This window comes from Osmia lignaria, chromosome 7, assembly GCF_051020975.1.
Source record: "Osmia lignaria lignaria isolate PbOS001 chromosome 7, iyOsmLign1, whole genome shotgun sequence".
In the NCBI taxonomy this organism is placed as follows: domain Eukaryota; kingdom Metazoa; phylum Arthropoda; class Insecta; order Hymenoptera; family Megachilidae; genus Osmia; species Osmia lignaria.
The window spans coordinates 6,858,784-6,873,882 of NC_135038.1; the positions used below are offsets into that span (position 1 = coordinate 6,858,784).

At 32.5% G+C, this 15,099-nt stretch overlaps 3 protein-coding genes and 1 long non-coding RNA gene across 8 annotated transcripts in view; 2 read left to right on the forward strand and 2 right to left on the reverse strand.

Moving 5' to 3' along the window:
- LOC143305467 (uncharacterized) overlaps positions 1-15,099 on the reverse strand; it is an 83,197-nt gene that overhangs the window by 11,599 nt on the left and 56,499 nt on the right. Inside the window, exon 5 of the long non-coding RNA XR_013062419.1 lies at positions 6,466-6,659. This is a non-coding gene — a long non-coding RNA (uncharacterized LOC143305467). The remainder of the gene's footprint in view (positions 1-6,465; positions 6,660-15,099) is intronic.
- LOC117604418 (lipopolysaccharide-induced tumor necrosis factor-alpha factor homolog) lies at positions 4,850-6,185 on the forward strand. 4 transcript variants are annotated; one of them, XM_034324442.2, is made up of 4 exons: positions 4,850-5,207; positions 5,286-5,462; positions 5,538-5,667; positions 5,958-6,185. In XM_034324442.2, the coding sequence occupies exons 1-4, from the start codon at positions 5,171-5,173 to the stop codon at positions 6,097-6,099; spliced, it is 486 nt and encodes a 161-aa protein (XP_034180333.1). In that variant the 5' UTR covers positions 4,850-5,170; the 3' UTR covers positions 6,100-6,185. The 4 variants fall into 4 exon arrangements, 2 of the variants coding, with proteins under 2 accessions (XP_034180333.1, XP_034180334.1); XM_034324443.2 differs by having other exon boundaries at positions 5,343-5,462; XR_004581434.2 differs by having other exon boundaries at positions 4,856-5,257; positions 5,330-5,462; positions 5,958-6,184.
- Positions 6,726-8,972, forward strand: Txl (Thioredoxin-like). The gene is made up of 4 exons (XM_034324444.2): positions 6,726-6,910; positions 7,249-7,516; positions 7,952-8,235; positions 8,313-8,972. The coding sequence occupies exons 1-4, from the start codon at positions 6,813-6,815 to the stop codon at positions 8,524-8,526; spliced, it is 864 nt and encodes a 287-aa protein (XP_034180335.1). The 5' UTR covers positions 6,726-6,812; the 3' UTR covers positions 8,527-8,972.
- Positions 9,146-14,985, reverse strand: MED16 (mediator complex subunit 16). Of its 2 annotated transcripts, none has more exons than XM_034324422.2 (14): positions 14,843-14,985; positions 14,390-14,536; positions 14,114-14,312; positions 13,794-14,040; positions 13,558-13,713; positions 13,308-13,480; positions 12,905-13,232; positions 12,637-12,844; positions 12,386-12,560; positions 12,162-12,308; positions 11,865-12,078; positions 9,947-10,056; positions 9,436-9,581; positions 9,146-9,328 (listed from the first exon to the last, which is right to left on the reverse strand). In XM_034324422.2, exons 1-14 carry the CDS (start codon positions 14,902-14,904, stop codon positions 9,205-9,207), a joined length of 2,436 nt encoding a protein of 811 aa, XP_034180313.1. In that variant the 5' UTR covers positions 14,905-14,985; the 3' UTR covers positions 9,146-9,204. The 2 variants fall into 2 exon arrangements, with proteins under 2 accessions (XP_034180313.1, XP_034180312.1); XM_034324421.2 differs by having other exon boundaries at positions 14,390-14,551; positions 14,843-14,982.

Here is a 15,099-nt window from a genome sequence, read left to right on the forward strand (position 1 = left end):
CAATGAAGAAGTATAAAACATGACACGGCAATTAATTAGTTCTTTGTTTTTCAGTGGAAAGAACATACGAAAATCATTTGAACAGCTTGAAAGATCGTGCAATAAAACAGTAATTGCATATCTTGCTAGCTAAATTGCTACTTCCAGGAAAAGGTAGGTCGCATTAATATCGATCGGTTCTCTTGACAGGAATGTCACATCAATATCAATTAATCCTGCGAGTAATAAAGGATTGCGTGCCACGAGAAAAGGGAGCTGGTTCTTCTATCCTATCGATACATCTCACGTTTTCCTGCTCAGTTAACCCCATACCGCGATCATCAAGTCATATCATCATTCCGATAATCAATGATGCGTTCCGTGGAAATTGCCAATAATTGGAAGATTAATAATCGATAATACCTTCAGTAATAGAAGTAGCTCAAAATACAGAAAACGATAACAATTGACCTGTGTTCATTTTTTATTTTATAAATTAAAATAATGTCAAAGTAGAAATTTAATTTGCAAAACATAAAAACGGTAATTAATTGTTGAATTCTGTTATCTATAATATTGTAATAAACATTTACACAAATATTTCATGAAGCCACTACCAATTTAGTATTCTAATAACGAATTTCCATAGAATTTCGTACAGTGGCATTAATATTTCAATGCACTACACATTCATTATAATCTTCATTGTGTAACAATAATAATGTTTAGTATTCTAACAATCAAGTCGAATTGAACAATGAATTTTCACGTGTATTCTTAATTAGATTTCAAATACATTTACAATTTAAAGATCATATTACAAATATTGAAATGATTTTGGAAATTATTCATGTTGTAAATAATTTTAGGTATCATATTACTGAATATGATGCAGTAATAATAAAACTAATAATTAAATTTTCAAACGTTGTACACTGTCGTTGCAAACATTTAAACGAACACCCACGAGAAAGATTAATTACTAAACTATTATTGATGAAAATTTTAGAAGAAACATAGTTAAAAGAAAAGAGAATTTGTATTCTTTATACATGTCTAAAGTATTACAGTGTTTAATCATAATTACAGGGAAATTTCAAAGACTTCGACTGAAAGGAACGTTACATATCAAACAAAATATGAATTTAAGCTACACGTCGAAAAGATACTTTAAAGCGAAGGAGAAAAAAGAAGCTAACCGGGAAAATCGTTCTACGTGAAAGAAGAAACGGTCGAAACACGGAAATCTGTTCGGCGGAGTCGACGAGCTCGACGAAAAGAGCCTTACAAACGCAGAGATTTTTATACAAACGATAGCTGCTCGGCTCGAAAACTTTTTCATTCGACAAATGGCGCGAATCAAACCGTTGCCGCATACTAAATTTACTTCTCTTTCAGATAAGTGCAGCTATTTAATTAGCCGACTGAATACGAGACTGAGATGTATTAAAGATATTTCGACGTATAGACATTCGGGTCTTTAAGGATACATATCCAAGAATATAGATCACGTGCCTCTTAAATTTTATTTAAATTGATATTTTCTCAAGAAAACTTCTCAATGCGGAATACGTATAAAAACCAAGCAATTGAATTTGCATTTCAGACTACGACCTGACCAGAGATAAAAATTTATTTTGAGATTATTATCTGAGAAAAATCTTAAATTACAAGATAAAATTTAATAAAATCTAATCCACCCACACCTTGAATAGCGGTAACTAAAAGATGGCACAAAATTTTGTTGTATAAACAAAATATTTTCGAATGAAAAAAACGAAGGATTAGGAGGAACGAGATGTTTTGAAAGTTTCATGGATTTTAGTATCGCAATTATATCGAGGCAGGAGCAGAGTCGGAGATTGAGTTGAGGCTCATAACTCTTGCTGGTCGTAACGTTCAACTGCAGACTGCTCAGTCCTGCATTTCATAGGCCGCCAGATGTTACGTACCTACATATCAGCAGGTACCACTTCACGTGCGCATACGTATTCATTACTAAATTACGCCCACAACATGGTTGTACGGTACAGAAACGCGTTGCAACCGCGAATCGCCGATAGCACAAAACAATGTTGTCCTTTCCGCGTGTTTATTTAACCAAATCGAATCGGTATTTACGAATGAAATGCTCGATAAAAGGTTTCAGACCGCTTATTCTGATACACTGGTATGCAGTGTAATTTCTACGTGCAAAATAAAATTTGTTTAAAAATTAATTAATTTATTTTTATTCCATCCTAGTAATCAAATTAAATCGCTTAAGGATTAATTAGGAATATCATTACTCTGTTCGTAGTCTAATTAATTATCTATTCCACTTAAGTTATAATTACTGTACGTATGAAAAAATATTTTGTAAGTATCCCAAAATGAAAACCGAAATTTCGGTTTGCCTGTGTAGGAAGATGAGATAGAGAGGGAAGCAAAGGCGGAGTGAAAAGGAAACGAGAGAACTATGGAAGCTGTTGCGATGACACCTAATTAAATAGAGCATTATGCTCCAATATCGAACTGTCTAGCATTTCTATTCTGGTTCCTAGTTTAACCTAAAATGCCAGATAAGACGGCATGAAGTTAGAGGTAGAGAATTAGTAGGAGTTCCCTTGGGATCCCTGTGTGTTCGTGTGTACGTGTAACATAACGATGTTCCCTACTTTGAATGTACTTCAATTACAACATTCCAACTTCCGGGATTCTACATTTCTACTTATTCAGGAAATGCTCCGTGAAATTACAATTTCTGTATACACATAGAAGTGAAGTCTATGAACATATATATAATAACGAAACACGATGTACGGATCAGCTTAGCAATTGAAATTGTTTCAACCGGTTGCTAAACGTACTTATTAAAGCTTCAATTTCAGTCAACATTTAAAGATGCTTTAAAAAACATATGCCATTGAAAAGAATTTTAACAATTTACCTATCGAAAACCTATAATAGGGTTTTCAATACCATGATTTCCAATTAGAATCAGTTGAAATAATGAAAGTTAATTGTGCCTCTTAATTTTCATCAGGACACTCCAGTTCCCAGCCAAATACTATCTGGGCAGAGATGAAATTTGATTTACCGAAGATTGTTGAAGGTAAGAGAAGAAGGTAAAATTCATTGGTGAACTGACCATAGACTCGGTGGAGAAATGGTTAAAGGCGAATAGAAACTCTTAGTATCCTATCGGAGGTTTCACCGGCCTCTCGAACATCAATATCGGACAAGATCAGAACTTAAGGCAATTGCGCACTGATACAACAAAGGGCATCGTCTAACGCGGTTATACCTCGTAAGCGAAATTCTATTGCTATATCCCATCTCGAGCGTCTATATTGGCCTTTCTCTGAGAACACAACTGTTCTCTCAACCCTCTCTTCTCGTCATGTTCCTTCGTTTCACCCGATCCATCTCTCTCTCTCTCTAGCTCTTCCTTTTACACATACTCTCTTTCTTCCTCTAACTTATATTCACTCTCTTATCCTCATCCATTCCAAACTCTCTCTCCCTCTTTCTCTCTATCAATACCAACCTAATCTACTTTACCAGCAAATAGTGTTCACGTTCCCCAGACAATGGTTTTCTCTTAGCTGGATACCACCCTTCCCCTCGTTCTACTTATTTAATACACCAACGACACTTCAACTTTCTTATATATATTATGAGTTAATTACAAAACACCAAGAATCGTCAGAAAAAACGAGCACGATGCGTTTTTGGGATGTTGACGCTCTAACGTGTTGCAAAAATTAAATTTTCTTATTTTGGTCTTAGATCCTTTAAATGGGATTTACCTATCCTCAGATGGCACAGGGTGATCTTAATTGAGGGAACGATTAAGTTTCGATCGTTCATACTCGAATAACGATGAAAGATTAATTGATAGTGAAGAAATGAAAGATCGAAAGGTGAAATTTTACCATTTAATGGTAGCATGATTTCCTCTTTCGAGAAACCACCGAGAAAATTGGAAGAGCTTCGCTCAATGCAGAGGCTACTTGATCGAACGACAATTCTCTACCTAATTGATTCCCAGGGATTCGGTGAAGGCGGCAATTTCGACGAGTGTTAGTAAAATTAACCCGCTAGGTGAGTCGAGCATTGATTATTACGAGGTCAAGTATCAAGCTTCCTTTGAAAGCCACATTATCCCAACGGTTTGACAATCAGCCCCGTCAGACAATGGTACCGTTTCATCGTTTTCCAACCTGTGTTCGTCCTCGCTTCCTGCTTCATTCACCGTATCCCTGCGAATTTTGTACTATCATCACATCTCATCTTCCTGTACCTAGCCTGATAATACAATTCCCTGTTCAATACTAGTGTATGCATTTTTATGCACTTTTCTGCATTGGTGCAGTTGCAAAGTGCAACTGCATTCTTTTTTTAAATGAAATGATATTTCACCTAATTAAATGAAGCTTAATATCTTAAAGATATTTAAAGATAGAAAGAATTTAAATAGACAAAATTATATGGTATAATACGTTCCATATTTATGCACTTTTGTGCATTGGTGCAGCTGCAAAGTGCAACCACATTCTTTTTTTTGAATGAAATTATATTTTATCTAATTAAATTAAGCTTTCTATTTTAAAAATGTTTAAAAATAAAAAAGATTTGAAGAAACAAAATTATATGCATTTTCGTGCATTAGTGCAACTGCATTCTTTTTTGAATGGAGCTGTATAATCGCTTTGCATAAATCAATTCAACGGATTATTCTGCGTATAAAAATATATAATATTTTTATATTTATTTTCCCCATAATTTTCACGTTTTATGTTGATAACTGGCTTAAATTCGAGTATTGAACATCGACAAATTCAAAAAAGAATTTTAGCGAATCGCGCATTATTTATAGCTGAATATTGTTCAAACAATTTTAAATAAACGCGCAGCATGGAAGACAGTTAAAAGGTTAAAAGGTTAAAATCGCTATTCGAAATGAATATATTCGGTAATACATTCTCGCGTGTAATTGTGAAACAATTGTTTGACTGGACAGCTAACATGATCGTACTTACATACTGCAACAAAAATAATTTATTTTTTCCGAACTACTGCAAATCGTGAAGAAATTTATAGACCTCCGAGGATATCTCAACATTCAAAATATAATTTGAAATGAAAATCAAGAAAAAGAATATTCAAAGTTGAATGCTTATCAAAAAACAATGAATTATTTTATAATATGCATGAAGCGCGTTTTGAGAAGTCAAATGTTCTACGTATGTGTAATTAAAATAATTACATTTTAAACTGCAGTAATTTCATCGAAGTAAAAAATTAAAATCCTTGTTTTTAAGACGTTTTTCCTATCTCTGCGGACTACACCAACGTTAATATAAAGTATTATTCATCAGGATATATAAAAATAAACAGAAAACGACGTTTGCAACCAAAATTCAACATAAAAAATGTCATAAAATCCAGTAAAAAGCCATTAACTGCAATTTTACAAAAACATCCTCGTGTAACAAGAGGTAAGTGGATAGAAATTAAAATTATTTTATCTTTGCTTACGAAGATTAATAGTAAATAAAATATTTTATTCATAGAACATACTGATTTCGATAAATATCCCTACAAAATGACGTGTCCAAATTGTTTAAGTTATATCATCACCGACACGCGCATTCACAATACTCTTGTAACACATTCTGTAGCTGCTTGTTTATTTCCTGTTTGGTTAGTAAAGAAGAAAATCATTTTTCTAAGATCATGAAATATTTGACACTAAACTGAGTTATTAATTAATTTTTAACGAATTAAATGCCACAGTAAGAGCGATCTTTTTATTCTTCAATTTATACTTTCCACTTACTGTCTTATAAAATTAATATAATATTAATGCAATAAATAATTTTTTTTGTTTTAGTCATCCAATTATATTAAATTCATGATAGAGATCATCGATAGTCCTCGCGGCATTCGAAGTATTGATATTTTAATAAAAATATTAAAATTTTATGTTGCAGTCTATGTATGCTACCATATTGCACTGATGAATTCAAAGATACAACACATTATTGCCCCAACTGTAAAATTTACTTAGGAACAAAATTCGGAGCCGGAAGAAAATTATGCCGTTTCTTAAAATTAAATGAAATATTTGTTTGATTAATGCTAACATTAAACATTGATCAAATATCGATTTGTACGAGTATTATTGACTCCCGCCTGTATTTATAAACAGTATTCACAAAAATCAAATCTAAACTAAAGAATTGAATTAAAATCCACGTTAAAATCTCAATTAATGTATAATTGATTATTTGATTGTATTCAATTAAGATAAAACGTAATTATGAACATGATTATTTGCGTTTAAACTTCTCATGTGCAATATAGTTAGACCAATTAAATTGTACAACGCAGTCGACACATAAATAATAATTTCTCAACAAATACATGTTAAATCAAACTGCAAATTATTGCAAATTGTTGTGAATAATGTTTTAAAAGTAAATATTATTTTTCACTCACCGAATAGTTGCCACTTTTCATGTATTTGATAAAAAAATAACGTTGCTCCACTCCGTTATAGATGATCTCCATAATTGCCGCGTGAAACTGCAGCCCAATTTCCATGTAGATTCAACAGCAAACCGCATTTCTATTTTTGTCCAGTTGGCTTGCATACGAGCTGGTTTCATACTGCTGATTATCCAATCCGTATCCTGAAAAAATATCAATGTAAGTTAGACATAAAGTTAAACGTATTTGAATACCGGGTTCTTTACATTGAAAGTGCCAGTCATTCAATATTTGGAGACACGTATTTTGCGCGTGTTTTATTTATTCATGTTGTATTAGATCAACAGAAAGAAACAATGGGAGCAGTACGTGTGATTAACGACGATGGCCACTTTTATGGGGAAATAGCTAGTGCTGGTACAAAATTGGTTGTAGTAGATTTTACAGCAACATGGTAAGCTGTGTATGGTTATAGGGAGAGAGTTTAGAAATTCTACAATTATTGCACAATTAGATTACCTGTGCACCCTAATATAATTTCTAACTGCTAGTTTTATACTTTCTCTAATTGTTTCATCTCAATCACAATCAATGCTATGTAGAAATTTAATCATCTTATGAAATCCAATGAAATATAGTTTAATCTTCTTTGTGGTATTTCATAGGTATTATACCTAGATTATGTATTTCAAAATTATTTGTACCTGGAGCAATAATAATGTAATCTGTATAACATTCATTGAGGATACATTGTTTACAAATATGTTCCTTTGTTAATGTTATAATCTATAGGTGTGGTCTTTGCGATATAATTGCACCGGTGTTTGAGCAACTATCAGTGAAATATTCAAATGCAGTATTCCTTAAAGTTGATATAGACAAGTGTGTAGCGACTGCTGCTATGCAAGGAGTCAATGGAGTGCCTACATTTTTATTTTATCGCAACAAAAAAAAGTTGGGACTGTATCATGAGTCCGACCCGGCTGGACTAGAATCAAAAATTCAACAGTTTTATGGCAATGGAGAGTCAGAGGATTCTGAGAGTCCAGTGTCTGGACATGTACGAAGTAGTGATAATGTTTTATTACCATATAATTGGAATGATATTTCTTGCTGCAGTTCTGTACTAACAAAAAGTACCAATAAGAAAGTTGTGGTAACTTTGTTTCAGTGGATATTAATATTATCATAACACTTTCATTCAAACAAGTTTAATTAAATATACGATGTATATTGTATTTTTATATGGATTGCATGTGTTTATGATTTTATAGCTTTTTATATTGCTCAGAAACATGTTTCGATATATCATTAGTAACATACACATAATGTGTATGCATCAAAGTATGAAATATTTACATTTCATCTAGATAATTTTATTCATATTTACACATAATTCCCTGGATGTTTGTACCCAACTTTATTGCGTATAAAGCTGTAAGCAAAGAGTACTTTCTGAAAATATTTCAGAGGTTTCTAATTATACTTTTTACAGATGGATCTATCAACGTTTATTACCAAAACACAGTGCGAGTGTTTAAATGAGTCGGACGAGCACAACTTTTTGCAATGTTTGAGCACCGACGAGGGATACCTGGAAAGCGATTGCGACGAACAGCTGATATTATGCATCGCGTTTTCACAAGTAGTCAAAGTACATTCTTTGAAGATCAAAGCTCCCGAAGACAAAGGACCAAAAACTATCAAATTGTATATCAATCAACCTAGAACGATTGACTTCGATATGGCGGATTCTAATACAAGTGTTCAAGACTTAACGTAAGGATCAATTTCACTCCAACTTAAGCAATAGAGTTCAGCGAATTTTGTCTAATTTTGGTCATTGTATTTTACAGTTTATCAGCGAAAGATATCGAAGAAGGTAACCCAATTCCTCTGCGCTATGTGAAATTTCAAAATGTGCAGAATCTACAGATCTTTGTAAAAGACAATCAAAGTGGTAGTGAGACGACAAGGATCGACCATTTAGCTGTAATTGGTTCACCAATTTCAACAACAAACATGGGAGAATTCAAGAAGGTGGTCAATAGAGAAGGAGAGAGTCATTAACATCCAATTGCTTATTGTATAATGAATTGTGAAAGAGTATCTTATGTCAAATAAACTTTCCATGGTCATTATATTTGACGGAAATGATACGAAAGTAAAAACTTTTTTATAATTCTTGTTTTTCGTTATGTATCCAGGATCTCTGTAATTACGAAACAATGTATTTAAACTGTACATATAAAACGTTTGATTATTAATTGAAAGTTTCGTTGGTATTAAAAATTTATTAAATTTAAACGTGTACGTAATTTTGTAAGAAATACGGTACAATTTATAAAGTCCATTATCGAGATCCTGTAAAATAAATCGTAGCAAATAGTGATTATGAATATTTCTTTTGTATGACACAATGTTCATTTGAACAATATAAAAAATATGCAAATAATTTATACATATACGTTTGGTTGATAAAAAATCTTGCTAAATGCAAAAGTGAAAATAACGAACATTTACAATTGTTACACGCATAATAAATAAATGAATGATTAAATTAACATTTGTATGATTCAATGAATCTCTTTGGATTACATATTATTTAATAAGGAGATAAAAAAAACCAATTTGATTGTACGTTAAATTTTAAAAAACCTTTAATGTTACTTGTTTCATAATGTACAAAATTGCAATTACAATTACTGTAACATAAAATTCATCAATACACTACTTCCAGTGAATGAGTTATGGACAAGTTTTATGAATTCGCCAAATACCACCACAACGACATGCTCGTACCCATCGTTGATCCCATGCTCTGATCGCGGCTGTTCTGGTCATATTTTGAACTTGAGCTTTTCCACCGCACCTAAATTTTGTCAAAAAATTATGTTATAATAAAAAAAAATTTAGTATAAAATCCCGAACTTTTGTATGATCCTCCTATTGAAATGAATTTTTTTATATTTATATTACCTTGTACATTGTTTAACAAGAAGTGGTTGTTTTCCGAGATACAAATGTCTAATACCATCTACGATCTGTCCAGTATGCATGCAACCTTCAACTGGATTAAGTTCAGGTACAAATAATAATTGTTCAGGTTCAATGCCATATTCCAGCTATAATTATATATAATCAGAAATAATCAGCACACATTTAATCCATGTGTAAACGACCAGGTACCCATTTCTTTCAACTCTTAAAAATCAAGTGGAAAATTAAAAGCATCGATGAAACGTTTATATCATTATTTTCTTGTCAAACTTTAAGCTTCAAATTGATATACTATATGTACTATTTCGAGAAATTTTTATGTCATGAATTCGATCCAGAAGAAAAAAAAAAGTATGATAGACTGCTAATTAATAATAACTCTTTAAATTTGGAATAAAAATTCTTTGCAAAATTAATGTAAAATGTGTACCTGTTTGTCCCCACAAAAGTTAACAATAAATTATACAGATCGATGAATGGGAGTCTTTACCTGTAACGGAAAACTTTGATAAAAAAGTATAGGAGTAGCTATAGCCATAATGCTACTACCCTGGTGCAATTGTGGTATCATAATTTGATTTGGTAACAGGCAACAATCATCTGGAAGAAAGTCATTGACATTGCATATATTCAATTAAAAATATTTCATACTTCTCTCCAATCAAACTTCTGTGAATTTTCTTCTTCATAATTACTTATTTTACAGTCACTATTCACTATTGAATTACAATGACTTATGTGATACTTAATGATAATTCCTTATGATAATAATTAAAAGTTCTAATATTTTATCAAAATAGAAGATATTTTTAAATTAAACTTCGAATAAAACAACTTTTTCCTCGGTATTTTCGTTATTAACACTATTTTCTAATATGAGTACTGGCTTCTCATCATTTAAATTCACAATCCATTGATTAGCTAATTCTGAGTCTGGTTTGATCTCTAAAAATACTTCTGCTTTTTCACTTTTTGGACTTCCTATGTCCGCGATAAAATAGCTTGTTTCGCGTTCTTTATCTGAAGCTTCAGCTGAATCTTTCCTCTCATTCAAATCTCTTTTAACGACGTTTTTATGAGCTGAAGGAAAATCATTCGGAAAGAAATGTTTCCTTTCTGTAACTGCAGGATTATTCCCTCTACTTTGCTCAGCCTTCTCTGCTTCTCTTATAAGATCAATAAAAAATAATTCTCTCGGTGAGAGCAATGCTTTTGGAGACTTGGTATCTATTTCATCCTGAGGAGTAACTGTTACTAACTTTAAGTAACTTTTCATAGATTCTCTTTGTTCCTTCAGACTGCTGACTTCTGATTTCGATATATTTTCATCTTCATTTTCATCAATCTTTTCTATACTCACTGTACCAGCACATTCGATATCATTTCCCAAATTACGACGATGAATTACGAGAGGAGGAAGATCTTTGTGTTTCTTGATTTTATCATGAGGTTCTTCAACAATATTTGTGTCTTTTTGATCATGAACAATTTCATTTTTATCAGGACGTAAATCATTCAAATATTCATCATCTTGTTTTATGTCTCTCAATTTTACGCTATCGGTTAAGAGTACCGGTTTTGAGGAACCATTCGTGCCGTATGATTGTAATTTCATATCATCGTGTTTAGAATCGAAGCACTTCCAAATTACTATGATACATAACATAATAAAGAGCCAAACTAAGAACGCCAGGAACCAATACAAGACAAACCAAACGGGAGACCATTGCGAGGATGAATTATGAGGAAGATTGAACAACAGAGGTGTTAATATGATCCAATAAACAACGAAGATACAACACGTTATGATAGAAAATATAGCAAGTTTGTTCGGTTTCGAACACGAACAACATCTTTTTCTACCACTATCTTGGTGCAATAACTTGTGCTTAGTTAATGCCAATGAATTCTTATGTTTAACAGCAAGCTTTTCGGTCATTTTCAAAATATAATTATATAAAATACTTTTTCACTACACTTTAGCAACCTTGCGATATTCTCTAGCTCATATTCAATACTAACGAAGGAAAAAATCTGTGATTCCTGTTCAACACACAAGGAAGTGGTGTTTTATCTTACTTCCTCAGTAACCAACGTATTACGATAAAATTTAAATGATTATTCAGCAGTGTTATACACAAATGATTCCCCATTCTTAATTTATATTATTTCATATAATTAGTGAACTAAAGAATAATGGCATAAAAAATGAAATATCAAAATCATAATAGAAGCCATCAGAGTATTAAGTTTCCATCAGGAATCCAAGAGTACTAAGTTTCCATCAGAAATAAAAATATAATTATACGACCTTTTTTTTTTTTTTCATCCTCAGAAGTATTAAAATACACTACCGAAGTTTGACCTGTTTCCCTCTTACTCTATATAATAAACACAGAAAAACTTACCAATTAAACCATCATCAACCTGCTGAGACTGAGTATCTCCGTTCGGTTGAACCAATTTTGATAATAAACGGAACAACAGAGCCAATACATCGAGGTTATCAGCACTGCGAAGAAATACTGGTAAACACGAGGGTCGCAATAAACCCCATATACGTATGATCACGAGCAATTCCCTCAATGTATTTAAGGCCTTGTGATCCTTCAAGAGTTCATACTGAGTTGTGGAGTAAAAAAGAAACAAAAAATATAATACAACTGCATTGTCCTAGATAATAATTAATAGTATTTAATACTAACACCGCCTGACTTCATTTGCAATCGTTGTTCCGGAAGACGAGCTAAAAGATTCAATGCCAAATCGGCGACCCATTGAATCAATTGTTGCAACGATTGTAGTGTACTTGGTTCGACAGTGAATTCTTTTGGATCAAGATGCAAAAGTACCTGGCATATCAAATAATTATATATCACGAGGATGGCTCTATTAATTCATATTCTATTTGAAGAAAATGAATTTTCACCTTATCCACATCAGTAATCGCGTCATTAATTACTGTTGCCAAACTTTCTGCTGGTTCCTTATCATGGGAAATTAAATCTGACGGCCTTAATAATGACTTAAAAGCTGTAGCTACAGAATGAATCATAAGCAACGACGATAAATCTGCTGCTTTACTCTGTCCTGATACTAACATTCTAAAAGTAAATATTTTTTTTTTTGAACATAGCAGATTGTATCTCATTTACGTTCCTTTTTTAGACAATAACAAACCTGTATAATGATGTTTTTATACACAGAAACTGAATATAATGGTATTGTTGTATCGGTTGTAATTGTCTATTGAAAGAAACATCCAGTCTTTCGCATAATGGCTCGATCATCGATGATCTTAGACACAAAAGCACATCTAACCAGTCTAATCCTGTTACTAAACAATATTCCAACAATGTACAAGCGTAGCTTAATGCCAACGATGGTCCTGTAAGGATAATTGATTAGTTGTGTTCAGAGGTAATTTCCTCTCCGGAAATAAAATTACCTCCATCGGGTAGTAATTTGTACAGATACAAGTTTCCACGGGTATCGCAAGCTAGAAGTACGCAACCTAGCCACGATAAGTCTATACTCGTTACGGAAACTGAACTCTTAAAGTATTTATTGTTAGGTTCCTCGGGCCTCCATGCCATATTTAAGAACGATAAGGCTATTTCTTTTAGGCAATCACGGCTTAAACAATGCACTGACGAATCTGCCAAAGCTACTACAACGTAACTTGGAAGAGGCGATGTGGTGACTATAGGTAATTTTGTTGTTGCTATCGCTGTTATCGGTGATTGACAACGGTACTGTGATTGATGCTGCCAAACCTATGAATATATGTATAATAAACATGATACTTTAAAATTTTCATTCAATTGTTTTCGTCTTATTTGAACACCTACCACAACTGTTTTAAATGGTTCTAATGTTTTTGGCTGAAACAACTTGTGAACTGGTTGTGACTTTTCCCTCAATTCCCATACCTCTACGATACCTCCACTATCACTATTAACAGCAACAACTAAAGAATCTGCATCTTCTCGAACTACGAACTTTAAGTGTGTCACACTTGTATCTATGAAAATAATTGTCTATTATTTTAGTGCCTAACAATTGTAGATGCTAGAAGAATAGAAAATTATTTGACTCTACATGTATTGTCCTTTGGTACACCATCCTGTAGAAAGAAACTTGGAAGTGCTTGAGATGTAATGGTACATTTATCGTCATTTTTACGGACTAATACTCTGTAACACCTGATTGGTAAGCAAATATTACCGCTGCTTACAGCGACCAAAATATGACCATCTAAAATTTTATGAAATTTCGTATCAGCTGATTTGAGTTTGTTTAAACAACTAGTTTAATAGAAATTTGTGTTTATATACTTTTCCCGTAACACAGATCAACTGCTGTTATCCTATGCCTTATACTGCCTAAACTTTCTGTCGAAGAACAGATAGGGTTTTGAAAATCTTTTGTGATCATAATTGCTCCAACCATGCCAGTGGTTGAGACAACTAATACACCCTCAGCAGCCCTTCCACCAAATTGTCTGACTGAAGGAGCAAAAGGCAAGTGATTGAATTTTTCACTGTAATGAATACTATCTTTTTTCTCTGTTACAAGACCAATCTGAAATAATAATTCCTTCCTATACATTCGATTCCCTAATGTTAAATAATTCTTTAACATTAGTTGTAACTACCTTTTTCCCATTATGAAACCAAGCTGCACCTAATATATGCTCACCAACAAAACAAGTGGAACCAATTAATACCCAGTCATTAAGGACATGATCTTTCAACATCCATAATTGTACATGCCCAGTTGAATCAGCAATAACTAATTTATCACCTGGTAAATCCCATTCTATTGCAGTAATAGTATTCTTATTTGACAATACCCTAATGATATAAATAATATTAGACCTTGTAGAAAATACCTCAAATAGATAAAGAAACTATTTGGAGATATTTCTTACTTGTGGGTATGCCAAGGCATATTTAAATCGCATACATAAACATGAGAACCCCATGTTTTCCCACTGTTATCATCTAATTCTGTAGTTGTAGTAAATGCTGCTATATTACGGCTAGATAGTGAGCATAAAGATTGTCCCTCATACAGGCTAAAAATTTGATTACTGCATAAACATTGAACGATTATATTTAAGAAACACATTCTTGCACTTACGTGTGATAAAAGCATATTTAAAATTCACGGAAAGACTGATGCTGAACTAATAAATGAGCTATCAAATAAACAGTAAATAAAAAATACTAATATGTATATTAAAAAAATAAACAAATTTCCATTGATATCCTATGCATTCATTATATATGAACTTGAATGAGAAGTTATGAAAATGTATATACAAGATCTATTCTCAATATTACATCAGAATAGTACAAATATGATAAAGACAATTCCATACCTTTCCTGATTTATAAATGGTTTTGGTGCCACTTTTCTATTTACAGTATACAATAAATCCATTGTATCTTATATAGGTTATGTTAGAACCCTGTAAACACTATAAACACGAGTGCTGGCACTCCGCTATATTTTGTCTATTACTTTTGTGCATTGCGTTATACAAGAATATGGTATATAATTTTCAAGTTATAAAAGATAACATAACAAAACTATGCCGGGAAAAAAGACAAAAAAGCTATATAGTCGCGGCAGCAG